Source organism: Pantherophis guttatus, chromosome 7, assembly GCF_059756535.1.
Source record: "Pantherophis guttatus breed Tessera chromosome 7, ASM5975653v1, whole genome shotgun sequence".
Classification (NCBI taxonomy): Eukaryota; Metazoa; Chordata; class Lepidosauria; order Squamata; family Colubridae; genus Pantherophis; species Pantherophis guttatus.
The window spans coordinates 54471885-54496428 of record NC_142069.1 but is presented as its reverse complement, the minus strand read 5'-3'; the positions used below and the strand labels follow the sequence as shown (position 1 = coordinate 54496428).

The window sequence follows — 24544 nt, the reverse complement described above, 5'->3', positions numbered from 1 at the left end:
GGTGAGATTTGAACTGCCAAACTGCAGCTAGCAGTCAGCTGAAGTAGCCTGCAGTACTGCACTAACCACTGCACCACCTCGGCTCTTATACTGCATACTGATAAAAACATTAGGGAGATGAATGTAATAGTGTATACTGTAGTTTAACAGAGTTGAAAGGGATTTTATAGGTCTTCTAGTCCAACACCCCATCCAAGCAGGAGACCCTACACCATTTCTGACAGATGGCTGTCCAGTCTCTTCTTGAAAGTTTCCAGTGATGAAGCTTCCACAACTTCGGAAGGCAAGCTGTTCCATTGGTTGATGGTTCTCACTGTCAGAAAATTTCTCCTTATTTCTAGGTAGAGTCTCTCCTTGATCAGTTTCTATTCATTATTCCTTGTCTGGCCTCCGGGTGCTTTGGAAAATAGCTTGACCCCCTCTTCTATGTGGCAGCCCCTCAAATATTGGAACACTGCTATCTTATCTCCCCTGGTCCTTCTCTTCACTAGACTAGCCATGCCGAGTACTTGCAACTGTTCATTGTATGTTTTAGCCTCCAGTCCCCTAATCATCTTGGTTGTTCTTCTCTGCACTTTTTTTAGAGTCTCAATATCTTTTTTATAGTGTGGTGAGTAAAACTGGATGAGGTAAATTAAATGTCATATTAAATAAATCCACTTTTCTTTTCAAGAACTGTACTTTTTTAAATAAGCCATTCAATAGTTTAAATTATGACAAATCAGTTAGCATGTAGGCATTTGTATTTATTTAAAACAATTTACAAGCTGTTTTATGTAGGTATACTTTTCGTTTTAATGAGATTTCAACGAGACTTTCTTGTAATGTGTGCTATTTTAAATAGCAGTTTAAGAAATTGAAAATGTTTAACATATTTAATTTTACCATGCTTAAAAATGACATGACTTTATAAAAACAGTAATCCAAAACAAATATATTATAAATTAGTGTTTAAAACAAATCATAGATGTATTTATTTCAATTGCCCAATTTTACTTATATTACTGTATTTTTCGGACTATAAGACGCACCGGACTATAAAATACACCTAGATTTAGAGGAGGAAAACAAGAAAAAAAATAGTTTTTGGCCTCCACGTGTCCTGATTTCTCCGGCCCCCAGAAGCAGTTTGCAGGCCAAAAACTGACCCGTTTTTGGTGAAAACGGGACATATGGAGCACTGCAGAGTGATTCTGGGGGCTGGGGAGGGTGAAAACGCGACATGGAAAGGGTTTGGGAGTCCAAAAATGACCCCATTTTTTGTGAAAACAGGCCCGTTTTTTGGTGAAAACAGGATGTGAGGAGCACTGCAGAGTGCTTCTGGGGGCCGGGGAGGGCGAAAACACGACACACAGAGGGTCCGGGAGGCCAAATACACTCCTGTATTTGGTCTATAAGACGCACTGAAATTTTCACCCACTTTTAGGGAGGAAAAGTGTGTCTTATACTCCGAAAAATATGGTATATCCTTTAGTTCAGGGGTGTCAAACTGGCGGCCCACGGGCCGGATGCGTCAAGAACAGGCCATGCCCACCCCATCTCCACAAATGGGAAAACGTCGCAAAAGGTCAAATGACAGCAATGTGACACAGCAAGTTTGACACTTGTGCTTTAGTTAGATCTAATTAATATTATAAAACAGTACATTTTTCAAACTTAAGATTTCTAAATTCTTTCAAAAGTACCATAAGTTAACTTCACAATGATTAGTTTAAATGTCAACAAAACAGAAAATGCAATAGTTCAAACATATGAAGGAGACGAAAAATTTATCTAGGAACATATTAAAAGTGAAGATTTTTAAAATGAAATAATTTGAAATCTTCATTATTTTAAATATACAATATGAACAAACCTTATTTTTCTTCACTGAATTTGTAACTTCTTCCTTGTTTGCAGGATCTTTATATTTAAAACAAAAAAGAAAATATTCAACTTGATCTTTTAAGACCTATGGCAAATGTAATTGTCAATCCTAATTAATTTTAAAGAAATTCTATTGCAAGTATTTAACTACTGAAAGAACTTAAAATGCAGGGGGGGAAAAGCAGGGAAAAAGTTATCTAGAATGACACGTAAAATATATATTTCTTTCTTAACCTCTTAGTTAAGTCAATAAGCAAGCTGCAATTCAGTAATGCAGCAATTGCAAGGAAAGTTTTCTGCAAGGGAAACTTTCATGTCCTCATCACACAGCATTAAATGCCATAGCATTTAAAACCAAAATAAGAATTCTGCTGGATACCATATAAAACTAACTTAATCCAACAACTTGTTTCCACATTGCCATGACAGATATCTATGGCAAGTCCATATGTACAACAGGCACATCCAAGTTTCCCAGCAATTGATATTAAGAGGATACTTCTCCCAATACTAGAAATGTTATTATTATGAATGCTAGCTATCTAGATATTTGACATATATGGTTTCCATTTCTTTTAAAATCAACATTGTTGGTGTAATTACATGAACTATGGAATGTGAGGAAGAGTCATTTTTTTTATAACTTCAAACTATTAAACTTAATTGAATGACCCCCGATGTCAAATTATGAGAGAAATTTTTTCCCAAATATCAAATTACGAAAACCTTTATCTGAATCTTATGTATTATTCATAATCATATAGCCTCTATACAATAATTATATATATTTATATTGTCTTCCATACTTTGATTTTTTTAAGGCTACAAAGCATAGCTGAATTATAAAAGTTCAAATTAATTTTAATGGAATTAAACATGGATTTAAATGATGCCATGGTACGTATTTGGCCATTCATTTAAAATTTATCATTAGAGAAATATCTGATCCGCTTCCCAACTGGACCACTCTATTGAAACAAAAAAATTCCTGTTCCTTGAATTTTAAAATGCAGGAAATAGGTTACAAGAGTATATTGATAGTATTTTAAAAACCAAATAGGCTTTTTGAATCACAAAACTGGACTTCATGCAATTTATGAAGTACAGATTTTGCCTGATATGTCTGTCTGCACTTAGATCTGTTAACTGAAGTAGAAACACATCCATATATGCAAAAACAACCTTAAAATATGAGTATGAACAGACTTATGTGAACAAAGGATTTTGATTTTGCAAAGATTTTTGTGCTTTGGGGAAATTTGCTCAAGATATGTACTAAACTATAACTCATAAAAAATTAAGCTATAACATAATTACTTACAATTTCTGTTAACTTTTTGCTTTAACAGGCTAATATAGGAAGACTTTTAGAAACTTTAAGGTAGTGAATTTGGCAGAAAAACAAATATACTCAAAGCATTCCTCAGAACAGTTTAACTGCCCAAGATAGTTAATTAGTTAGAATAGCAAATATATCCAAAGAACAAATAACACATGGTTTGTGAAAATGTCAAAAGAAGGCCAAGAAGTTGACCAAAATGACTCACTTACTGTATTTTGGATTCCAGCTTTTATAGATTACTGGTAAAAAACTTATGCCAGCATTTTCCTGTTTTCTGGGAAAAAAACATACCAAAGATTACTTATAATTAAGTTAATTTTATGTTTGTGTATATTATTGATGTTATGTTTGTAATAATGAATCTGAGCATCTTTTAAAAAAATCTTAAGATATCTTAACAAAACTACAATCCAGAATAACGCAGACCTGGCTTGTATCACTGAGACCTGGCTGGGACCGGAGGGTGGTGTCCCTCTCATGGATTTATGTCCCCCAGGTTTCCGGATACTTCACCAGCTGCGACTCCAGGGGAGGGGCGGAGGAGTGGCGGTAATTATTAAGGAAAGTCTCAGTCCTAGGGAGGTCACCGTTCCTCAGATAGGCGGGTGTGAATCCCTTCTTTTGAAATGGGACCCTGGAGTTCAGTCAGGGCTGTTGATCACGTACCTCTCCCCCAGCTGCGTGGCCTCAGCTCTGCCCGCACTACTAGATGTCTTAGCCGAATTGGCAGTGGAACTACCCAACCTTTTGGTTGTGGGAGATTTCAACCTGCCGTCGACTAGTGAGACATCTGAGTTGGTGCGGGAGTTCATGACCTCCATGACGGCCATGGAACTAACTCAGATTGTACATGGCCCAACTCACATTGGAGGACACACACTCGACCTGATTTTTCTCTCTGGACGGTGGATAAATGACCATGGGGAGGGGACTTTATCTATCAACCCTCTGTCATGGACCGATCATTCCCTCCTTAGGCTTGACTTTCCCACCGCCATCCCCCATCGCAGGGGTGTGGAGCCGGTAAAATGGTTCCGCCCCAAGTGCCTGATGGAACCCGAAAGGTTCCTGATGGAGCTTGGGTCATTTCCCGCCTCCTTAGCTCACGATTTATCTGAGGCCCTTGTCGCAGCCTGGGAACGGGCTGTGGTGGGGGCCCTGGATCGAATTGCGCCTTTGCGGTCTCTGATCCGATGCAGATCCCGGGCGGCTCCTTGGTTCACCGCGGAGCTCAGGGAAATGAAGCGTCAGAAAAGACGCCTGGAGGGTGGTTGGAGATCCTCCTGATCCGAGTCCGACCGAACACAACTAAGAACTCATATTAGGTCTTATCTTGTGGCGATGGAAGTGGCGAAACGTAACTATTTCGCCACTCTCATTGCATCTGCAGAAAACCGCCCAGCAGCCCTGTTTAGAGTGACCCGCTCCCTCCTTAATCAGGGAGCGAGGGAGGATCCCTTGCAGGGCCGTGCTGAGGATTTTGCACAGTTTCTGCAAGATAAAATCACTCAGATTCGGACCGGGTTGGACTCCAACTGGACAGAGTCTGTTGAGGTGACAGGGGCTAGTCTTGGTGGAAACATCTGGGTTGAGTTTGAGCCGGTTTCGCTGGATGACGTGGACAGGATTGTGGGTAGGCTGGGGTCCTCCACGTGTTTATTGGACCCTTGTCCCTCCTGGCTAGTTTCGGCAGCCAGAGAGGTGACTGGAGACTGGATCCAGGCTGTTGTCAATGCTTCATTAAGGGAGGGGGTCTTCCCCGCTGCACTCAAAGAGGCGGTGGTTTGATCCCTCCTTAAGAAACCTAACCTGGACCCTGACGTTCTTAACAACTACCATCCAGTCTCCAACCTTCGCTTTTTAGCGAAGGTTGTTGAGTCCGTGGTGGCGCAGCAATTCCCTCAATTCCTGCAGGAAACTGACTACCTCAATCCTTACCAATCTGGTTTCAGGCGTGGTCACAGCACGGAAACGGCATTGGTCGCCCTAGTAAATGATCTCTGGCGGGCCAGGGATGGGGGTTGTTCCTCCATCCTGGTCCTTCTTGACCTCTCAGCGGCTTTCAATACCATCGACCATGGTATCTTGCTGCAGCGGCTCGGGGAGATGGGGTTAGGAGGCACTGTTTTACAGTGGTTCTCCTCCTATCTCTCTGGTCGTCTGCAGTTTGTTTGGGCGGGGGGTCAGGGATCCTCCCAGAGGCCTCTCATTTGTGGGGTGCCTCAGGGATCGGTTCTCTCCCCTCTGCTCTTTAACACCTACATGAAACCGCTGGGTGAGATCATTTGTGGTTTTGCGGTGAGGTATCATCAATATACTGATGATACCCAGCTTTACATCTCCACCCCTGACCACCCTAGGGATGCCCTTTCCATGATGTCCCACTGCCTGGAAGCGGTGCGGGTTTGGATGGGGAGGAACAGACTTAGACTCAACCCTTCCAAGACTGAGTGGCTGTGGATGCCGGCATCCCGGGATCTGGAGGTTCCATCTCTAACGATCGGGGGAGAAACTCTTGCTCCCTCTGATAGGGTCCACAACTTGGGTGTCCTCCTGGATTCTCGGCTGTCCTTAGAGGACCATCTGACGGCCGTAACCAGGGAGGCCTTCGCACAGGTGTGTCTTGTGCGCCAGTTGCACCCTTTTCTAGACCGGGATGCCCTCGCCATGGTCACTCATGCCCTCGTTACCTCTAGGTTGGACTACTGTAACACCCTCTACATGGGGCTGCCCTTGGGATGCGTCCGGAGGCTCCAGCTAGTCCAGAACGCAGCTGCGCGGGTAGTTACGGGGGCGTCTAGATACTCCCGTGTAACACCTCTCCTGCATGAGCTGCACTGGCTGCCGGTGGCGCTCCGGATACATTTCAAGGTGCTGGTGCTCACCTATAAAGCCCTTCATGGCTTAGGCCCGGGATACTTGCAGGACCATCTCCAGCCGCTCTCCCACCGTCCTGTGTGCTCTCACAGTCAGCCTCCTCAGGGTGCCGTCGGCCAAACAATGTCAGCTGACGGCCCCCAGGAGGAGGGCGTTCTCTGTGGGAGCCCCGACCCTCTGGAATGGATTGCCCACCGAGCTCAGGATAGCCCCCAACCTTCTTTCCTTCCGTCGCGAGCTGAAGACATGGCTCTTTCGTCAACTTAACTGATCCGTTTGGGGATACACTGTTATAATTTTAAACTGTTTTAATAGGGTTGTTGATTTTAATTTTTTTTTATTGTGATTTGTATTGGAATTTGTCATTTTGTAAGCCGCCTTGAGTGACTAGAGAGAAAGGCGGCATATAAATCGCAATAATAAATAAAATAAATAAATAAATAATCTAGTCAAAAAAAAGAACAATCAGTGACCCACTCCATTAAAAAAAATAAGCAAATAAAACTACATTTGTTCTTCTGAGCAACATGAAGGTTGATAGTACATATAATTAGGAATACAGCTATTCCCCAAATTACGACAGTTCAATTAGAGTCTGTTCAAAATTACGACCCCCCAAAAAAGTACTTACAACCTGGTCCTGAACTTAAATATGTTGCAACAACATACCGGTGGTTCACCCTTACAACCGATCACAGAGACACTGCAAAATGCCCCCTGCCTTCTCCCACCAATCCTGCCCTGCCGGGTCTCCACAGGCACTGGGCCTGCTGTGCTAGCCTCCCAGATTCTGCTCCTTCCCATCCTATTTCCCATCACTTACTTACTTTTCAAAGATCTCCAGAGTTCTAGAATTGATTGACCCACATGGCAGAAAAGCCAAAGTCATTTATTCAGATGCTGGTGAAGCTGTAAGAATGTGAGATTTAAGGAAAACAGCTTCGCCAGCATCTGAATAAAAGACTTTGGCTTTTCTACCATGAGGCCAGTATTCCTGAAGGCTTTGTTTCGGCCCAGCCTAGGCAGGCTGCAGCAAGCTCCTGCTTGCTACTTACTGGCTGGTTTGAATAAGCTACTTCAGGAATTGGGGTGTGAAAGCAGCAGCAGCAGCCAATCAATATGGAGCTTGTTTCCTTTGTCTCATTGAGCTAAACTGCAAACTCCATATTGATTGGTTACTTCATATGCAAAAACATATTAAAATTGAAGTATTTCAAATGTGAAGATGTTTTTTTATATGTAAAGAGAGTTTACATGTGGTATTGCTAACCTTTTGCAAGTTTTCATAGTTATAGGGCAATTCTTGCCCTTATTACAACTGATGATGTCATCTTTTTTGCTTATTCGTTGTTTTATTTGAACCTGCAAAGAAATGAATATTAAAAATAGTACAAGTTTTCCAATAATTTATTCTAATGTTTATTTTTTAGGAATAAATTATTAATGAACCTATAACAATATTCACTTGTTTAAACATTATTTACAAATACTGCTACATATTCAATGTATTATTTTCCACATGAACTTAAAATCAAGGTAAGAATATATTGTCAGTCTCAGAAAGAGTAAACCAAAATCTCTAACATATTAAGTTTCAAAGCAGAAGAGGAAGGAAGGCTTCATGTGAATTAAAACTATAGCTGCTTCATCTGCTTTTGTTACTGAAAACAAACACTAGAAAAACTTAATTTTATTAATTAAATCTTGGAACGTACCTTTACAGAATCTTCTGAAGTATTTAGTTTATACACAGCCTTGAACTGTTTGCGGTCCACTGGACACGAAGCTCTTGTCTAAGATTTAAATTAGTATTCAGAATTTTAAAATGAATATTTGAAATTGTTTCTTTTAAATTATAAGTACAAGTTTTGGTTATAATTCATGAGGGATATAAAACATAAACTTGAATCATATTATCCTGGTATCCACTTAGAGCTCTAAGTATTATCATTTATTTATTTTTCACATTTAATGTATACATTTTAATTTTTATATACTGTTTTTATATTCTGAAGTTTAATAGTACACTGCCCAGAGTCCTTGATAGAGACAGGCAGTTCACAAATGTAAAAAATAAATATTATCATTTACATATACTAACATGCAACTTTACATGAATAGACTGCTGCTTGAGCAATGCACCTATTATTTACTCACAGAGATAACCCACAAATGCTTGGATGATCCTTGAATTGATTTAACACAGAATGAGCAAAATTAAGAACCATTCCATGAGTAGAATAACAATATAATTCCCTCAAATATTTAGCAGTTACATAATTTCTTTTGAGGAGGTGGAAGTAAATAGTTGTTTCATTTTTATTATTTTGGAAAGCTTAAGTAACTTTTCTTTCTAGGAAAAATTGATTTTTTTGGTTAGATTCCCCCCACCCCTACATATAGTATGAGAAATGGATTCCTTATATAAAAATATATTACATGGCAAGGCTTTGCATGGCAAAGGCTTTACATGGCAAAAAACTATGGCACTTAGAATATGGTTTTTGAAGAAACAATTTAAAAAATAATTAAAATAACTTAAATAAAATTGTAGCTGTTTAAAGCATAGTATAAAAATATATAAAAACGAGTTAGTGATTAGGAAAAAAAATAAAAAAAATAATGAACTAAAAGTTGGTTTACTTGAATGATTTTTCCTATAGAGTCCTTCATATTTTAAATTTTTATTTCAACCTTTTCCTTACAGAGGTTACAAAACAATACTAACTCCTCACAAGAATAAATAACTTATGAGTTAGGGATTAATGTATGCTTTTAATGTATGTACACATATTCATTTCCTTTTTTGTTTTTTCTATTGCTTTTCTAATTAGTAAAAAAAATTAAAATTAAAGAACATACGTACATAACCACAAACACAAGTTATTTATTTGAGTGTGGTGGCAGCTAACTCCAGACTGAATATGGGATCCAGCATAGACTGCAGCATCAATTTGGCTGCAATTAATTGTAAAGAATAAGGGAGAGGACCTTGATAGAGTTACACATGAACTGTTACATAAAGAAAGAGGGCTGAAACATTCCTTAAACCCTGAAAGCACAAGAGCATTGGGAAAAGACTCAGGCAGATTCCTCTCTGATTCACTGTGGCTTAAGAAGTGGTGATGTAAAACAGAACCATGTTTGCAAGAGATTCTGCTATTTCAGCCTGTTTCAATAAAATAAATTTTTTCTATGGAGTTGATTTTCTGGTCTGGTCTACCTAGTGGGATTGAAAAAAATAGATGCATACTCAGAAATAAACTCGAATTAAAAAAAGATTTATTTCTGAACAGAAATGCTTTTACAGTAGTATTGAAAGGAAAACACTTTTGAAGTTTTCTGGATAAATTATGCAAATGATAGCTAAAGAATAACTGGAACGGTTTTGCTGTTGCTGTGATTAGAGAATGCTTAGATTGAAGCTTATGTTTTTTTGCTAACAACTAAAAATTAATATTTGTTCTATACAAATGAAAGTATTACTCTGGCATCTTATTTAACTTTCAGATTAATCCAAAATATTATAAAGAATATTATGATCCAATGTAATTTTTAATGGGACAATGATACACCTTTATCTAGCTGTTTTTTGGCAATAAAGAGGATGCGTGTCACATGGCTCAATATTTTTCCATTACATCAATCCTCTGTACAAGCTAGATATAAGTTTCTATCTGCAATATTTCTGTTTGGAACAGCATTTAAAATAATTATAGAAACTCAGGATTTTAATCTCCAACTATAAAGAAGAGAGAGTATTTCTTTAGTTCTATACAGCAAAAGAAAGGAACGAGTTTGGTGTTTATGTTTACAATAAGTATTAATCACTATTTAGTATTCATGGGACCAGAACACCTTCAGCAGTCATGTAAATATTTTAAATTAATGAATAAAAAATACAAGAGCAAGCTGCAGGGACATTGTACAATCATATGAATATTTATTCAGAATTAAATCCTACTAAGAATAGACTATGAAAAGAAGGAAATTATGATGTAATCTTGGACAGAGAGGATAAAATATAAATGCATTTATAAGCCTGTTAAGAAGATCGGAAACTCCTTTTTTATTCTTTTTCTTTCACTCCTTTTTCTTTTCTAATTTTCTCTTACTTTCTTATCTATTCACTATTTCACTAGGCCGTACGGGTCTGGATGGGGAAAAATAGGCTCAGACTCAACCCCTCCAAGACCGAGTGGCTGTGGTTCCCGGCGTCACGATATAGTCAGCTGGTGCCATCGCTGACTATTGGGGGTGAGTCTTTACCCCCCACAGAGAGGGCCCGCAATCTGGGCGTCCTCCTGGATGCACGGCTGTCTTTAGAAGAACATATGATGGCCGTGGCCAGGGGGGCTTTTTATCAGGTTCGCCTGATCCGCCAAATGCGGCCCTTTCTGGACTGCGACGCCTTGCGCACAGTTACTCATGCCCTTGTCACCTCCCAACTGGACTACTGCAATGCTCTCTACATAGAGCTCCCCTTGAAAAGCACCCGAAGGTTCCAACTGGTCCAGAATGTGGCCGCGCGGGTGGTTATGGGCGCAACTCGTTGTGCCCACGTGACACAACTCCTGCGCGAGCTGCACTGGCCCCCAGTGGTCTTCCGGGTGCGATTCAAGGTGTTGGTTACCACCTTTAAAGCGCTCCATGGCATTGGACCTGGATACCTTCGAGACCGTCTTCTGCCACCAGTAGCCTCCCACTGGCCAGTTCGCTCCCACAGAGAGGGTCTCCTCAGGGTGACATCGGCCAAATTATGTCGGCTGGCGACACCCAGGGGGAGGGCCTTCTCTGTGGGAGCCCCTGCCCTTTGGAATGATCTGCCCTCAGAAATTCGTAAACTCTCTGATCTCCGTGTGTTTTGCTGGGCCCTCAAAACCATGTTGTTCCGCCAGGCTGGGCTATCAATGTAAAGATTTTAATTGGTTTTAAATGGGATTTTAAATTTGGGGTTTTATAAATTGGGCCTATTATTTAATAATTTTAATTATTTTTAAATTTTGTCTGTCTTTGTGTTTTTAATTAGGCTGTACACCGCCCTGAGTCCTTCGGGAGAAGGGCGGTATAGAAATAAAATAAATAAATAAAATAAATAAATAAATAATATTTTCTAAAATGTGTTATTATTTTTCTTATTAAATATCTTTAATAAAAATTATATTTATAAAACAGAATTGTCCTACTGAATGAGCGCTTATTTTAAGCAATGGAAATAAAAAGTGACAAGGGATCAGTAAAAGGTATTATAGTATCTTTCAGAACAGAGGAAGATGTGATACTACTGTTTACAAGAATTGCTTTAAGAAATTAAGGCCCTTTTATACCTGTATGCAAAGAGTGTGGCACAATTTACATTTGGGCTACTCTTCAAAGAGCTACTTTAAGAATGCTGGGTATGAGAGTGAAGTTGTTTTAAAAACTGGACTTGATCTATCAATCACTGTCTATATTGCTTTTGAAATATTTTTTTATATTCCAAAGCAAACTTTCAATACATATCAAAATTTAATGCTTACAAAATACTATGCATGAGTATAGGTGGTCCTCAATTTACAAACACAATTATTGCTAAGCAATATAATATATATATATATATATATAGCAATATGGTATAAGCATACATTACTTGGATTTTATGATTTTTACCATAGTTGTTAAGTGAATCTGGCTGCCCCCACAGACTTTGCTTGTTGGAAGCTCCCTGGAAAGGTTCCAAATGGTGATCATGTGACCTTAGGACATTGCTACCATCCTAAATATATGCTGAGTGCAAATTTTAACAATTGATCAAATTTTGATCATGTGACTGCAGCGCCTCTATGACAGTCCTAAATGTGAGGACTGGTCGTAACTCATTTTTTTCAGTGCTGTTGTAACTTCAAATGGTTGTTAAAGAAATGGTGGACCTGCCCTAAGATTAGGAAATGTTGGTGGAAGATAAAAAAATGGCTGGAAGAGATAACTGGGTGGAAGATAGAAAGAAAACCAGAACTATTCCTCCTGAGTATTTTGGAAGGGAAAATGGAAAAGAATTTACAATATATCATATTGCACATATTAACTGCAAGTAGGATCGTCATAGCACAAAATTGGAAACAATCGGATATCCCCCCAGATCAAATTATAATTTTAAAAATATATGAATCGCAGAAATGGATAGATTATCCATGGAAATTTAGGAAAGGGAAGACACTGAGCATTATTTAATTTGGAATAGATGATATTCCTGGCTGGAGAGTAAAGCTGAAACGCAATATTATGTCATGAAACTGAATAGAAGTTAGTATAATTTAGATAAGGATGTAAATTAAGATAGTGATAGATAAAGTAGAATTTGTGTATGGAAGTTAATTAGGATAGAGATACCGATGTTGAAAAGCTGTTATTAGTGTTTAAGCTTTGATGCGTTTGTTTTTGTATGTTTGTTTTTGTTGTGTGTTACAGTTTTCTATTTTTTGCTCCCTTCTATTTTTTGTACTGTGTATTTTAATGTTTGAAAATTCAATAAATAATTTTTTTTAAAAAAGAAATGGTTGTAAGTTCAGGAGTATTTGTTTGGATGCCAACCAAAACAAAAAAAATATATATTATTTTTATTAAGGTTTTTTTTTTAAGTTAAGTAAACTATTTTTAAATTTTGTTTGCCACTCTTAAGACTTACTTCAGCCCATTTAAGAATGCAGGCCATGCAGAAGATGTGGTTGCAATTTTCAGGAAAGCCAACTTCCTGCTCTGCCAAGCAATTTAGACAGATTGGGCAGCGATCATCTTCATCAGATAAAAAGTCAGAGGAGCAAGAACAGTTTTCTTCATTCTCCTCATCTGTTATGAAATACATATAAGTAGATTGAAATTACTGCTGTACAGTTATACAATAAAAATACAGAAAATAAAGAAAAAATTAAACAGCTAATCTGAAATTCACTATATAGAATGAGTATGTATGTATGTATGGCCAGAACTTGATTTATTTTTAGATAACAGTACATCATTACATGGAGAAGGAATTCCAAAAAATTTAAGGAAGAACCAATTATTTTAGTTAATATGTACTGTGTTTCTAGAATAATCACCAAATGTAGACGTCCAAGATACTTTTACTGAATCATTTCCTAGTGACATATAGCCCTTTTCAATTGTTAATCTATGATAACAGAAACAATTGTAATATTTTGGGAATTAGAAAACTTCTCAACTAGAATCTGACTGAGATAATACCTCCAGCTCCTATCAACATTGTTAATTATAAGATAGGACTTGTAGGAAGTAAACAGCTAAATCCAGAAGTTTCAGAAAGATGTTAATATCAATAAAATAATGCATATATTTGATCTAGAATATCAATAGTGGAGTATTTCAAGTCTCATTTCTTTCAGAAAATCAAATAATAAGTTAGCTACCTTTTGCAGCCTGATGTTTGTCATCGTCTGCATTTTGAAAAGATTGTTTTTTATTCTTCATTTCTGCTTAAGAAATACTACCTGCAAAATAGGGCCACCAAAGGTTAAATGTTTTCTGATAAAGGTTTAAATAGACCAACATCATATATTAAATTATAATTAATTATAAAATCAACTTCAAATCATATTCGACACTATATGTTACAGATACTATTTTTATAGCAAACTATTGTATTTATAATATAAAGAAATGACACTTTTAATACTGAGTAAGAAATATATAAATTACATTGTTCCTATACATTTAGGAATATGTGTACACAAAGTCCATATAAATTTACAACTACCAAGGTATAATAATGCTTCAGATTCTCTCTTAAAGTGTAATTTGCTAAGCAGACTATAGTCATATGATAAATTTCCTTTCAGTATAAGTGCTATTGTGCCATTTTTCACAAAATATAATGACTATTATATTTTATCCTGCCTTTTTTATATGTAACTCAAGGCAGCGAGAGTACTTAATACTGTTGCTCCCTATTTTCCCCACAACAACCTCATGAGGTGGGTGGGCTAAGAGAAAGAGACTGGCCCAAAGTTATCCAGCTGGCTTAAATGCCTTACTGTGCTGTTCTACAAAGAACAATACAATACGAATGAATACAAAAATTACAGAAGTTTACTTGTTAAACTTGAGAACCTGGAAAGAAGTTAGGTAGAAAGCATATTGAAAGTGCAGTAAGGTGACAATGAATATTAATTGAGAAATATCTTATCTCGGGGGTGAGCAGGGCTTACAGATTGGATACTTCAGCATGTCATTGAGAAATGTATAAATATGAAAAAAATTATGTACTTTATTTAGAGCAGGGGTATCAAACTTGAGGCATGCGGGCATGGGGCCGCCGGAGAAACAGTGAAGGACTGGCCCATGGGGCCTCAGCCTGGCCCTGGTGTGGCGCTGATTTGCAACCTGGTGGCATGACATGCGGCCCAGATCGCAGCCAGCCTTAGAAACCCTTTGGTGTGTACACAGGTGGCGAGCATGCGGGGCCTGGCGTCCTTGGCTGCTTTTCTTTCACCCAGGACTGCCTGTCCTCACATGCTCGCCTCCTATGCACATGCCCAGAGGGCGGGGCCAAGGCGGCGCTGCAGATCTAAGGCTCGCTGCGGTCCAGCCTGGATGGATGCTACCAGGTTGCAGATCAGCACCGCGCCCGCACCAGTGTCTCCATGTCCCGCTCACTAGCCTTTCACATGTGTGCGTGTGTATGTGTACAGGGAGATATCCAGCAACAGGGGTTCCACAGCCTGCTTCAACCCAACAGGCTGACCCTCCAAGAAGCAGGGGTGGCGGTGACGGCAGCACCAGCATCAGACAGAATCAGGGGGGAGGCATGTGATGTGGACCATCAGACGTGCCTGCTCCATCCCACATGGCTGGGACAGGACAGGTGGCTGCCCGGCACATCCACCTCTGCCTCTGGCAACTGCCATTGCGGGCCGAGACAAGGTGAAGCAGGGGATAGGGTGGCTTCTGCCGGACAGCATCGGCGCGCCTACTCCATGCCGTCTGTTTTTGCTTGCAGTTGGAGAGGAGCCACTGGTCATCTCCTCAGTCCCCTCGCAGGTCTTGCCCTTGGCCCACATGTGGAGCGTGTTCCCCTCATGCACCCAACACACCTTGGCACCTCTGTGGGCCGTGCCACCACCCAGGCCACCAGTAGCTCACACAGGTCCATTAGGCCATTGCCTGGAGCACCAGGCCAACCCAGCATGAAGGAGGCAAAGCGGCCAGCTAGAAAGGTTGAGTAGAGGTGGTAGAGCACGCCAAGGCCCAGGTCTCTGCTTTTACTTGGCCTTTTTAGCTGGCCGCTTTGCTTTTTTTTTTTTAGATAATTTTTTTTATTTTTTTTAAACAAAAAAAAAAATCATAAAACACATCTTTTCAAAAAGAAACTTTTGCTCCAGTCACAAATTAAAACAAATCCTAACCAGTTATCAATTCATTTTTCTCTTTCATTTGCTTAGATGGATATTTTAAAAATATAAATCATACAATTATATTAAACAGATTAAACATTCATTAATTATTTAATTATTATTAAATTATTATTAAGGTTTGTTTGGCTGTTGAACACAGCATCTCTATTTTTGTTTTTTGGCTGTTACACGGCATATTAAGTTTCATTTTGGCTGATACCCAGCATGACCATTTGTTTGGCTGTTCAATACAGCATATTATAGCTTTTTGGCTGTTAAATACAGCATGTTCATAGTTGGTTTAACAATCTCTACTTAAACCTTTCTTTGTTGTTTCCCTCCATCTATGCATTGCTTTTCATTTAATCATATTTTTCTTTATCCTTTTTCATAGCATTCATAACATTTTAACCTTGAGACATGGTTCTTGCTTAAAACATATTTTTAAGTATATTTTTAAATTCCTTTTAGCATTTTCAATTAATCATATTCATCCTTATTCTTTATCTTAACATTTTACCATTAAAACATAGTGCTTGCATTAAACATATCTTTACATGTATTAGTTTCATTTAACATTCTTAATTTCTATAAAAGCCTCCCTTTAATTTATTACAATCATCTTTATTTTATTTTTAATCACATTATCTTCATTTCCTCATCTGCAAACTAAATTTCCTTCCATTTTCCAAGTTTTTAATTTTATTCTCCATAAGTCCAATTAAATCTCTTTTCATATTTTTATTCTGGATATAATGTATCAAATCTCTTTCTTTTAAGGCTGCGCTTAATCCTTCTTCTATTCCTACCCCAACATTCAAATTATTATTTGTTCAACTGTAGGAGTTCTATTGTAGATTCCTTTTCTTTTCACCAAAGTCCAGCTACTTGCAGTCAGGAAAGAAAATCCTCCTCCACAGTTCAGCAATTTTTTTTTTTCTGTAGAGCTCAAAGTTCTCATAACAAAGGGAGGTTACAAAGTTCCTCTTTATGCCAGATGGTGTCTCTCTCTATAATCCACATTTCCCATTAGTCATGCAAGACTCAATTTTATTTATTATTATATAACCATCCATTTTATTTTCTTCTTTTAGTTAAAAAAGTATCAAACCTTCTTTTTTTTCCCCCCTTAGTCCAATTCAAATTTTTAAAGTGTTAAGTCCTTTTACCATATCTCTAAATTAAGTCTCTCAGTTCTGTTCCAAAATTAGTTGTTTCTCGGGTCTTTGTTCTTTAAAGTTACAGTTTAAAAAATTTCCAAAGCCCCTTTGTTGCTTAGCCGCTGTTTTAGGCTAGGAGTCTTCTAGTTACTAATATACAGTTGCAAGAAAAAGTATGTGAACCCCTTGGGATTACGTAGAGTTTTGCATGAATTGGTCAGAAAATGTGCTCTGAACTTCCATCTAAGTCACAACAATAGAAAAACAAAGTCTGCTTAAAATAATACTTCACAAACATTAGATGTTGCCATGGTTTAATTGAACATAACATGGAAACATTCACAGTGCAGGGAGGAAAAAGTATGTGAGCCCCTAGCCTAATGACTTCTCCAAGAGCTAATTGGAGCCAGGAGTGAGCCAACCTTGACTCCAATCAGTGGGATGATATTGGATGTGTTGCTGACAACTGTCCTGCCCTTTAAAAACACACACCTGTTTTGGGTTTACTGGTTTCAAGAAGCACTGTCTGATGTGAACCATGCCTCGCAGAAAAGAGCTCTCAGAAGACCTACGATCAAGAATTGTTGACTTGCATGAAGCTGTAAAGGGTTACAAAAGTATCTCCAAAAGCCTTGATGTTCATGTGTCCACGGTAAGACAGACTGTCTACAAATGGAGAAAGTTTAGCACTGTTGCTACTCTCCCTAGGCGTGGTCGTCCTGTAAAAATGACTGCAAGAGCACAGCGCAGAATGCTTCATGAGGTAAAGAAGAATCCTAGAGTGTCAGCTAAAGACCTACAGAAATCTCTGGCACATGCTAACATTTTTGTTGACACATCTACAATAAGGAAAATATTAAACAAGAATGGAGTACATGGGAGGACACCACGAGGAAGCCATTGCTGTCCAAAAAAAATATTGCAGCACGTTTGAAGTTTGCAAAAGAGCACCTGGATGTTCCACAGTACTACTGGCAAAATATACTGTGGACAGATGAAACTAAATTGAGTTGTTTGGGAAGAACACACAACACTATGTGTGGAGAAAAAAAGGCACAGCAAACCAACATCAAAACCTCATCCCCACTGTAAAACATGGCGGAGGGAGCATCATGGTTTGGGGCTTTGCTGCCTCAGGGCCTGGACGGATTGTTGTCATTGATGGGAAAATGAATTCCAGAGTTTATCAAGACATTTTGCAGGAAAACGTACGACCATCTGTCCGCCAACTGAAGCTCTGAAGAGGATGGGTGATGCAACAGGACAATGACCCGAAGCATACAAGTAATTCAATGAAAAAATAGCTTCAACAGCAGAATACGCCTTCTGGAGTGGCCCAGTCAGAGTCCTGACCTCAACCCAATTGAAATGCTGTGGCATGACCTTAAGAGAGCGATTCACACCAGACATCCCAAGAATATTGCTACACTGAAACAGTTTTGTTACTCCAGATCGTTGTGCAGGTCTGATCTGCAACTACAGGAAACATTTGGTTGAGGTTATTGCTGCCAAAGGAGGGTTAACCAGTTATTAAGTCCAAAGGTTCACGTACCTTTTCCTCCCTGCACTGTGAATGTTTACATGTTATGTTCAATTAAGCCATGGTATTCTTTCCCCGTCTCACACACGCACACCAGCAGTCGACCAAGAGTTAAAATAAACCAACAGACAAGAATTTCCTTTGATAACAGAATTGGTAGCAACCCAGTGGCTGCTTGCCAACAGTTTTTACTTACAAAGGGAGGTTTATCTCCTCCGACCGAAAACATCGAAGTCCACAAAAGCCAAAGAATAGTCAAGTCCAGTCCAAAAAATCAGTCCAAGCAGAGCATATAACAAAGTTCCAGAAATACAGAATGACTTGCTAGCTTTCAGTTTTGTCCATCACAAAGCCTGAATGGCCACCACACCCCCTTTTATCCCCTGTGGGGTGTGGTCCAGTGACTCAGCTTAATTTCTGGCACGCCTCCTTCTCTGCTGCGTGCGCTTGTCTTTCCGACGCTGTCGGGGATCCAGCCAAGACTTATCTCCGTCGCTGTCTAACTGCGGCTGCTCGGAAATGCCTGGCTCCTGGCCTATCTCTTCTCCTGCGGAAGACACCTGAGGCATTGCCAGAGAGGAGGGTCCTGGAGAGGGAGGCCTTGCCAACTCCTCTCCTTCACTTTCGGAGTCTTCTCCCTCCGATAAGACGGGCTCGGAGGTCAGAGTCACAACACATGGCAACATCTAATGTTTGTGTAGTAATATTTTAAGCAGACTGTGTTTTTCTATTGTTGTGACTCAGATGAAGTTCAGAGCACATTTTATGACCAATTCATGCAAAACTCCACGTAATCCCAAGGAGTTCACATACTTTTCTTGCAATTGTAGCTCCAAACGTTGTTACAAGCCTGGGCTGTTGTCACTCACCCGGCTTCAAAAGTCTCCGTTTTACTTCGTTTTCCTCCAGCACTTTTCTTGCCCAGTTGTCCCAGCTTCGTGGCAGCTGCCATGGCTGCCGCCCCCTGCCGCCGACTCACAGAGGGTTGCCTCTGACCTCCGAGGAACTTGCCTGTTCCTCTCGGTCTTCCGAGGCGCCCCTCTTCTTCCCCCGTCCCTGCAGGACAGGTTCGGTCCGCAGACCCATCGGCGGCGGTTCGGCAGCTGGGGTTTTCGTGGGACTCATCAGAGCCCGCTATTTCCCCAACTGTCTCGCCGTGACATCAACCGGAAGTCCTGCTTTGCCTTCTTCATGCTGGGTGGATCTGCCGAGTGGTGGCAGTAACAGTCCATAGAGGGACTGAGGGGAACGTGCTCCACATGCAGGCCAAGGGCAAGACCCATGATGGGGTCGAGAAGAAGATGACCAACAGCTGGTAACAACGGGCTCTGGAGCCACAGAGTGCACCAGCTGAGGGGCCGGCAGGCTGCTACTGCAGCTGGAAACCATTGGCCTTTGCGCCCAAAGGGCAGCGAGAATGAGGTGGCTGACGGTTTCCGGATGCAGCTGCCCCACCCCCTGCATTACTTCATCCCACGGGACAAGCCCCCTGCCCACCACCCCACCCACCGGAGATCCCTGGATTTCCTCTCCAACTCTGCCCAGCCCCTACAGGTGCCCCCCATGAGAGCGACATCGAGCTGGCCACACCCCTGGGCCATTCCCAGTCAGCTGTGACCACCTCAGCCATGCCCCTCCCCCCTCCTGGCAAATAACCACAATGCTGATCTGGCCCTCAATGTAATTGAGATTGACACCCCTGATTTAGAGAATAAGTAGTTGTTAAGCAAAACGTCAAGTGAGCACTTCACTTACTAATGACAATCCTAGTTGTAGCCATTAAGCAAATCATTCAGAATTATTAAGTGAAATATCATGTGATTGTGACTTGCTCTTTCCTGCTGGCTTCCTTATTGACTTTGCTTGTTAGAAGCTGTCTAGGAAGGTCACAAATTTATTTATTTATTTATTTATTAAATTTATTTTAATAAATAAATTTATATATTAAATTTATTAAATTTATATCCCGCTCGTCTCCCCGAAGGGACTCAGGGCGGTGAAATGATGATCAAATGACTACAGGATGCTGTGATAGTCATAAATGACCCAAAAGCTCCCTACATCAATTAATAAATTGATGAAAGGACATTGTAGTAGTATGAGGAAGAATATAGAGAGAGGTATATGATCTGGCCAGTATAACTTGAACTTTTACTTATTATTTTGCTGACTATTGTTTCCTCTTTTCTATACTGCATGTTGTTTAACCTGAAATGGAACAGAATGCTTGGTATGTAACTATGTGAATGAGAATGGTCAATAGGACCATAGTCTCATGGTGCTACTGGATCCAAGTTTCACTTCTAGATTTCAAAAAAACAATCTTAACATTGGCAACTATTTGTGGCATGGGGATATAACTCAATGCTTTCTTCAAACAAAAAGTGAATATTTATAATTCAGCCCATAGACCTACTTCTGCAATGTATATGATGTGGAATGCAATATTGAAGGATCTGATCCTAATAATTTGTTTCACTACTTTACCAGCTTTACATAATTTAAAGTGCTTTGAGTCGAAGAAGGGGGGGAAACTGCCTCATTTGTAGGCGTCAGCCACACCTGCTAGGGTTGCTATTGTGGTCAGGAAGGCTCAGAAGGAGGTAGCTGCGGTGCGGGGGGGGGGGGAGCAGGAGGCTTTTCAGCAGGCACAGCTGATGCCTACAAATGCAGTGCTGCCCCTCCGCTTTTCAACCCCGAAATTCCTGAATAAAGTTGGGGCGGCCTTTGAGTGCCTGGACAAAATCTGCAACAAGAGGCAAGTTCACTTACTCACTTACAAAGTTTACTTATTCCTACCACCAGCTACTATGTGGCTACCATAGTTAGAGGAATTTATAACAATATTTGCTCTATTGCTGATATTCAGATAAGAATATAATTAGAAAAGCTCCAGAAATACTAACTATAGATGTTAAGATGTAAATCAAATATACCAAACTGGGGAATTCTGCAACAGTAATTCCTATCACATAAATTAGCACTGTGTAAATGTCTATCTATGCATGTTTAGAAAAAACTCTGAACATAAAAATATATATCATTAAACTGCACTCATCCACAAAGCCCATGAAAATATAATTTCATTATTTGAACTAGACAATTAAAGTTCAAGTGGCTTACAATGCTTGCATGCTTACAGTATACAAATTAACTGAGCAAACCATGATTCCCTGCTGCCCTTATCTTACACTGAAAGACTCAAAATATATGAACTGACATCTTTCATGTATAATCTTTAATACAGTAAGATCAATAATGTCACTGTGTATTCTATAACTTCCTATAATAAAAACTCTTGGATTGTCATGCAAATCACATCCTACACATTAGGGAATCTATGCTTAAATATGCTAAATATTTACATTAATTGTCAAGAATCAATTCCCTCTAACAGAAGTATCTCAATAAAAAGAAACCAAAAGTTCACTATCACTTTTCTTATATCCTTATCCTCAAAACTCCTGAATATCATTCTTTAACATTACCTTCTGAATTTTCCTCTCAGGCTTACTGACTTACTTTGTCCCATCAAATAATGGAAACACTATTCAGCAATTCTTTAGATGAAGGTAAAAGAATATATTCTGTATTCTCTGAAGTGTAACATTCATTGTTCTTTTAAAACCAGAAGTCATTTCTTGTGACTTGAGTAACTGCTATCCATGCGGAAAGGGATAAAATATGGATAGGCATTTCTCCCTCCAGATTTACAATTAAGATTTAAAGGATCTGCCTAACCTTTCTCCCTTAAAAAGCAAACGACCTTTTTCAAAGGCTTATTTTTCCTTGAGGAAGACATTTCATTTCTTATCCAAGGAGCTTCATCAGTTGTGACTGTTCTTTTTCCTCAAGGAAAAACAGGCCAGTTGCCTTTTGAAAAAGCACTTTTGAGAGAACTAGTGGCCTAGATGACAGAATCTCCATAGACTTTCTCCTTCAGCCACCTCACAGAATCCGTTTTCAGACGCTCAATCTTCACAATCTTACTGTTGTGCAAAATCAGGGTGACTGCACGTAACCAGTTGTAAACAAAAGAAATCTCAGGCTATCTTAAACACTTCACTAGAACTAGTTACCACCCTCGCTCTCAAGTATCGGAGGTCAGAGTCTGGCATTTGATTGAACCCATCCGCCCCCGGCAGTCTGCGCGTAACTTTGTTACAGACGTTCGTCAAACGAACAAAATCTTCGCCGACTGCGTCGAAGCAATAAGACTATGTTACCAACAACGCCATTGTCCAGAAATGGCGTTTTTCAGGGATCTCCCACTAACGAGATTATCTGACGACTATCCGTGCGTCGGAGGCTCTCCGGGTGGAGCCGGGCCTACTTTCCCTCAAGTCTGTTCACGAGAAGCGGCGAGATCGCAGGCCTCAGGACAAGCCTTTGTCTCTTCACTCCAGCACACGAATACACACACCCCCTCCCCCACATCGAGCCCTTACCTTTCTCGTCACGAGCACCGAGGCCGTCTGACTAGACGGCACCTCCGAGCGAACGAAGCAAACGGCCAGTCTCCGTTAGTGCGGCCTCGACATAGAGAACCTGGGCCGTGGTGTCTCCGTGGCGCCCTGCGATCTCAGGGTGAAAAAGGCCTCACGCGGCAGCAGGAAAAGGAAGCAGGCCGCTTCCCAGCGCGTTCGCTACAGAGCCCGCTCCCGTAGTCACCCGTCCCTCGGCTGCAACGATAAACGGAGAGCAAAACGTCCCGCTGGCCTGAAAGAACGCCGCTCGGAGATAACACCCAATCACCTTTCGAAGAAGAGGAACAGCGTGATCGGCTGGCAGGCGCGCGACGCTACCTGCCAAAGAGATACAGCCAACCGGCCCCCGTTACCCAGAGGCATTCTGGGAAGGTCCTCCAGGCGCCTGGCAGAGAGGATGCGGAAGACTTATGCAGCGGCGAGCGCAGAGCGTACTCTCCAGCGCCTCCAAAGGAAAGAGGACCGTGTCCGTAAATTCCGAGCTAACCATGCCTTCAGGAAGTGACCCGGTGCTCATCCGACCTGAGTTGATCTCGAAAAATGTAGCGGGATCGGTAGGATCCAAGGGTGAAGTTTAGGTTACGGATTTCGAGGCAGCAGCAAACCTTTCTTCTCGGGGCCTTAAAAACGGCATGAGCAGGTCTCTCTAATCCCTCAGAGGTTGATACCGAATTGAAGAAGGTTTTACTTTCTCATCTGACCTGTTAGTGAACTCATCTTCCCCAATCTTGAAGTCAACGTTCAATGTCTTGTTTCAATTGAAAGTTATTTCTTTCAGGAGTTTGAGCTCAAAGGGAGTGGCCGTTGTACCCTTGGAGGAGTGAATTTGCATTTGCATCTCCCATGTCTATGTGTGATGCTATTCCTTAACTAACATCACACTTCCATTGTGAAGTCATTGCCAACCTTCCTTCTCTTCCAAGTTCATAGGGAGAGAAGAAAATACTAGCTGCTGCCATAACAAATGATTTTGTGTCCCATGTTTTTTCCCAGGAAAGACTGGTGTTTTTGTAATGTGAGGAGGGTGTGTCTGTCCTGCTAGTTTTAAGGAAGGAAGGCTTCTATTATTGCTGCCACTTCCAGTTACAAAATACCAAAATAGGAAGCTGATGAACTGAAAAACTAGTTCAAGGAGAGAGCTGACAATCCCAACAAAAGAATCAGCTACCAAGATTGAAAAATTGGGTTCTCATGGTGTATAAAACTGATTTATTTGGCCAAAGTATTTTTTCTTCAAGAAATCCCACTATATTCAAAGAAATTAGTCTAAATTAGCATGTTTCAGACTGAGATCTTGGAGTATAATTCTGTATTTATCTGACAAATTGCTTGAAAATGAATGTATGACACATGCCATGATTTCAAACTATCAATTCTCATTCTAATAGTTATAAGGAGAGAAATCATACTACTATATATACCTGACATCTTCCCTAACACCTTTGGAAATGGTAATGGAATTAAAATGATTTGAACACAAAACACAACAAACACTCTGAATATCACATTCTCAGTTTCATGTTATACTACTGCATGTTTTACAGGCTGTTTTGAAAGTTATTTGTAGGTCAGAGATGAGATATTCATGGTTAGTCTAGATCCACGTCTTAGGTTAAATGCTCCCTAAACCCTGGGTGGGCTTTAGGGTCAGGTTAATGAAAACCAGTAGAAAAATTCCTCACAATTCAATGTATTTATTCAAACTATGAAAGGCTTAAAATATAGTGGGAAGATGTATCACACCTTATGTAAACTAATCTTTCCCAAGCTATAAAAGTTGGATGAAAGTTTCATTATTGTTCTAGTAATGTCCTTCAAAATTGTCCCAGTTTAAAAAACATGCAAGTAAATTGGAAGAAAAACTTCCCAGTCTAGTGGTAGGCTAA

The 24544-nt window shown here is 40.1% G+C and overlaps 1 protein-coding gene across 2 annotated transcripts in view; it reads right to left on the bottom strand.

Moving 5' to 3' along the window:
* Positions 1 to 23503, bottom strand: part of SCAF11 (SR-related CTD associated factor 11) — a 73516-nt gene extending 50013 nt beyond the window's left edge. The window contains exons 1-7 of one of the 2 annotated variants that reach the window (XM_034402816.3): positions 22620 to 23503; positions 13489 to 13569; positions 12750 to 12910; positions 7801 to 7878; positions 7356 to 7447; positions 3418 to 3482; positions 1856 to 1902 (exon numbers count right to left, since the gene is read on the bottom strand). In XM_034402816.3, the coding sequence (XP_034258707.1) occupies positions 1856 to 1902; positions 3418 to 3482; positions 7356 to 7447; positions 7801 to 7878; positions 12750 to 12910; positions 13489 to 13549 (504 nt within the window). In that variant the 5' untranslated portion in view covers positions 13550 to 13569; positions 22620 to 23503. The remainder of the gene's footprint in view (positions 1 to 1855; positions 1903 to 3417; positions 3483 to 7355; positions 7448 to 7800; positions 7879 to 12749; positions 12911 to 13488; positions 13570 to 22619) is intronic. The other variant, XM_060694700.2, reaches the window with a different exon arrangement.
* Positions 23504 to 24544: the final 1041 nt, after the last annotated feature.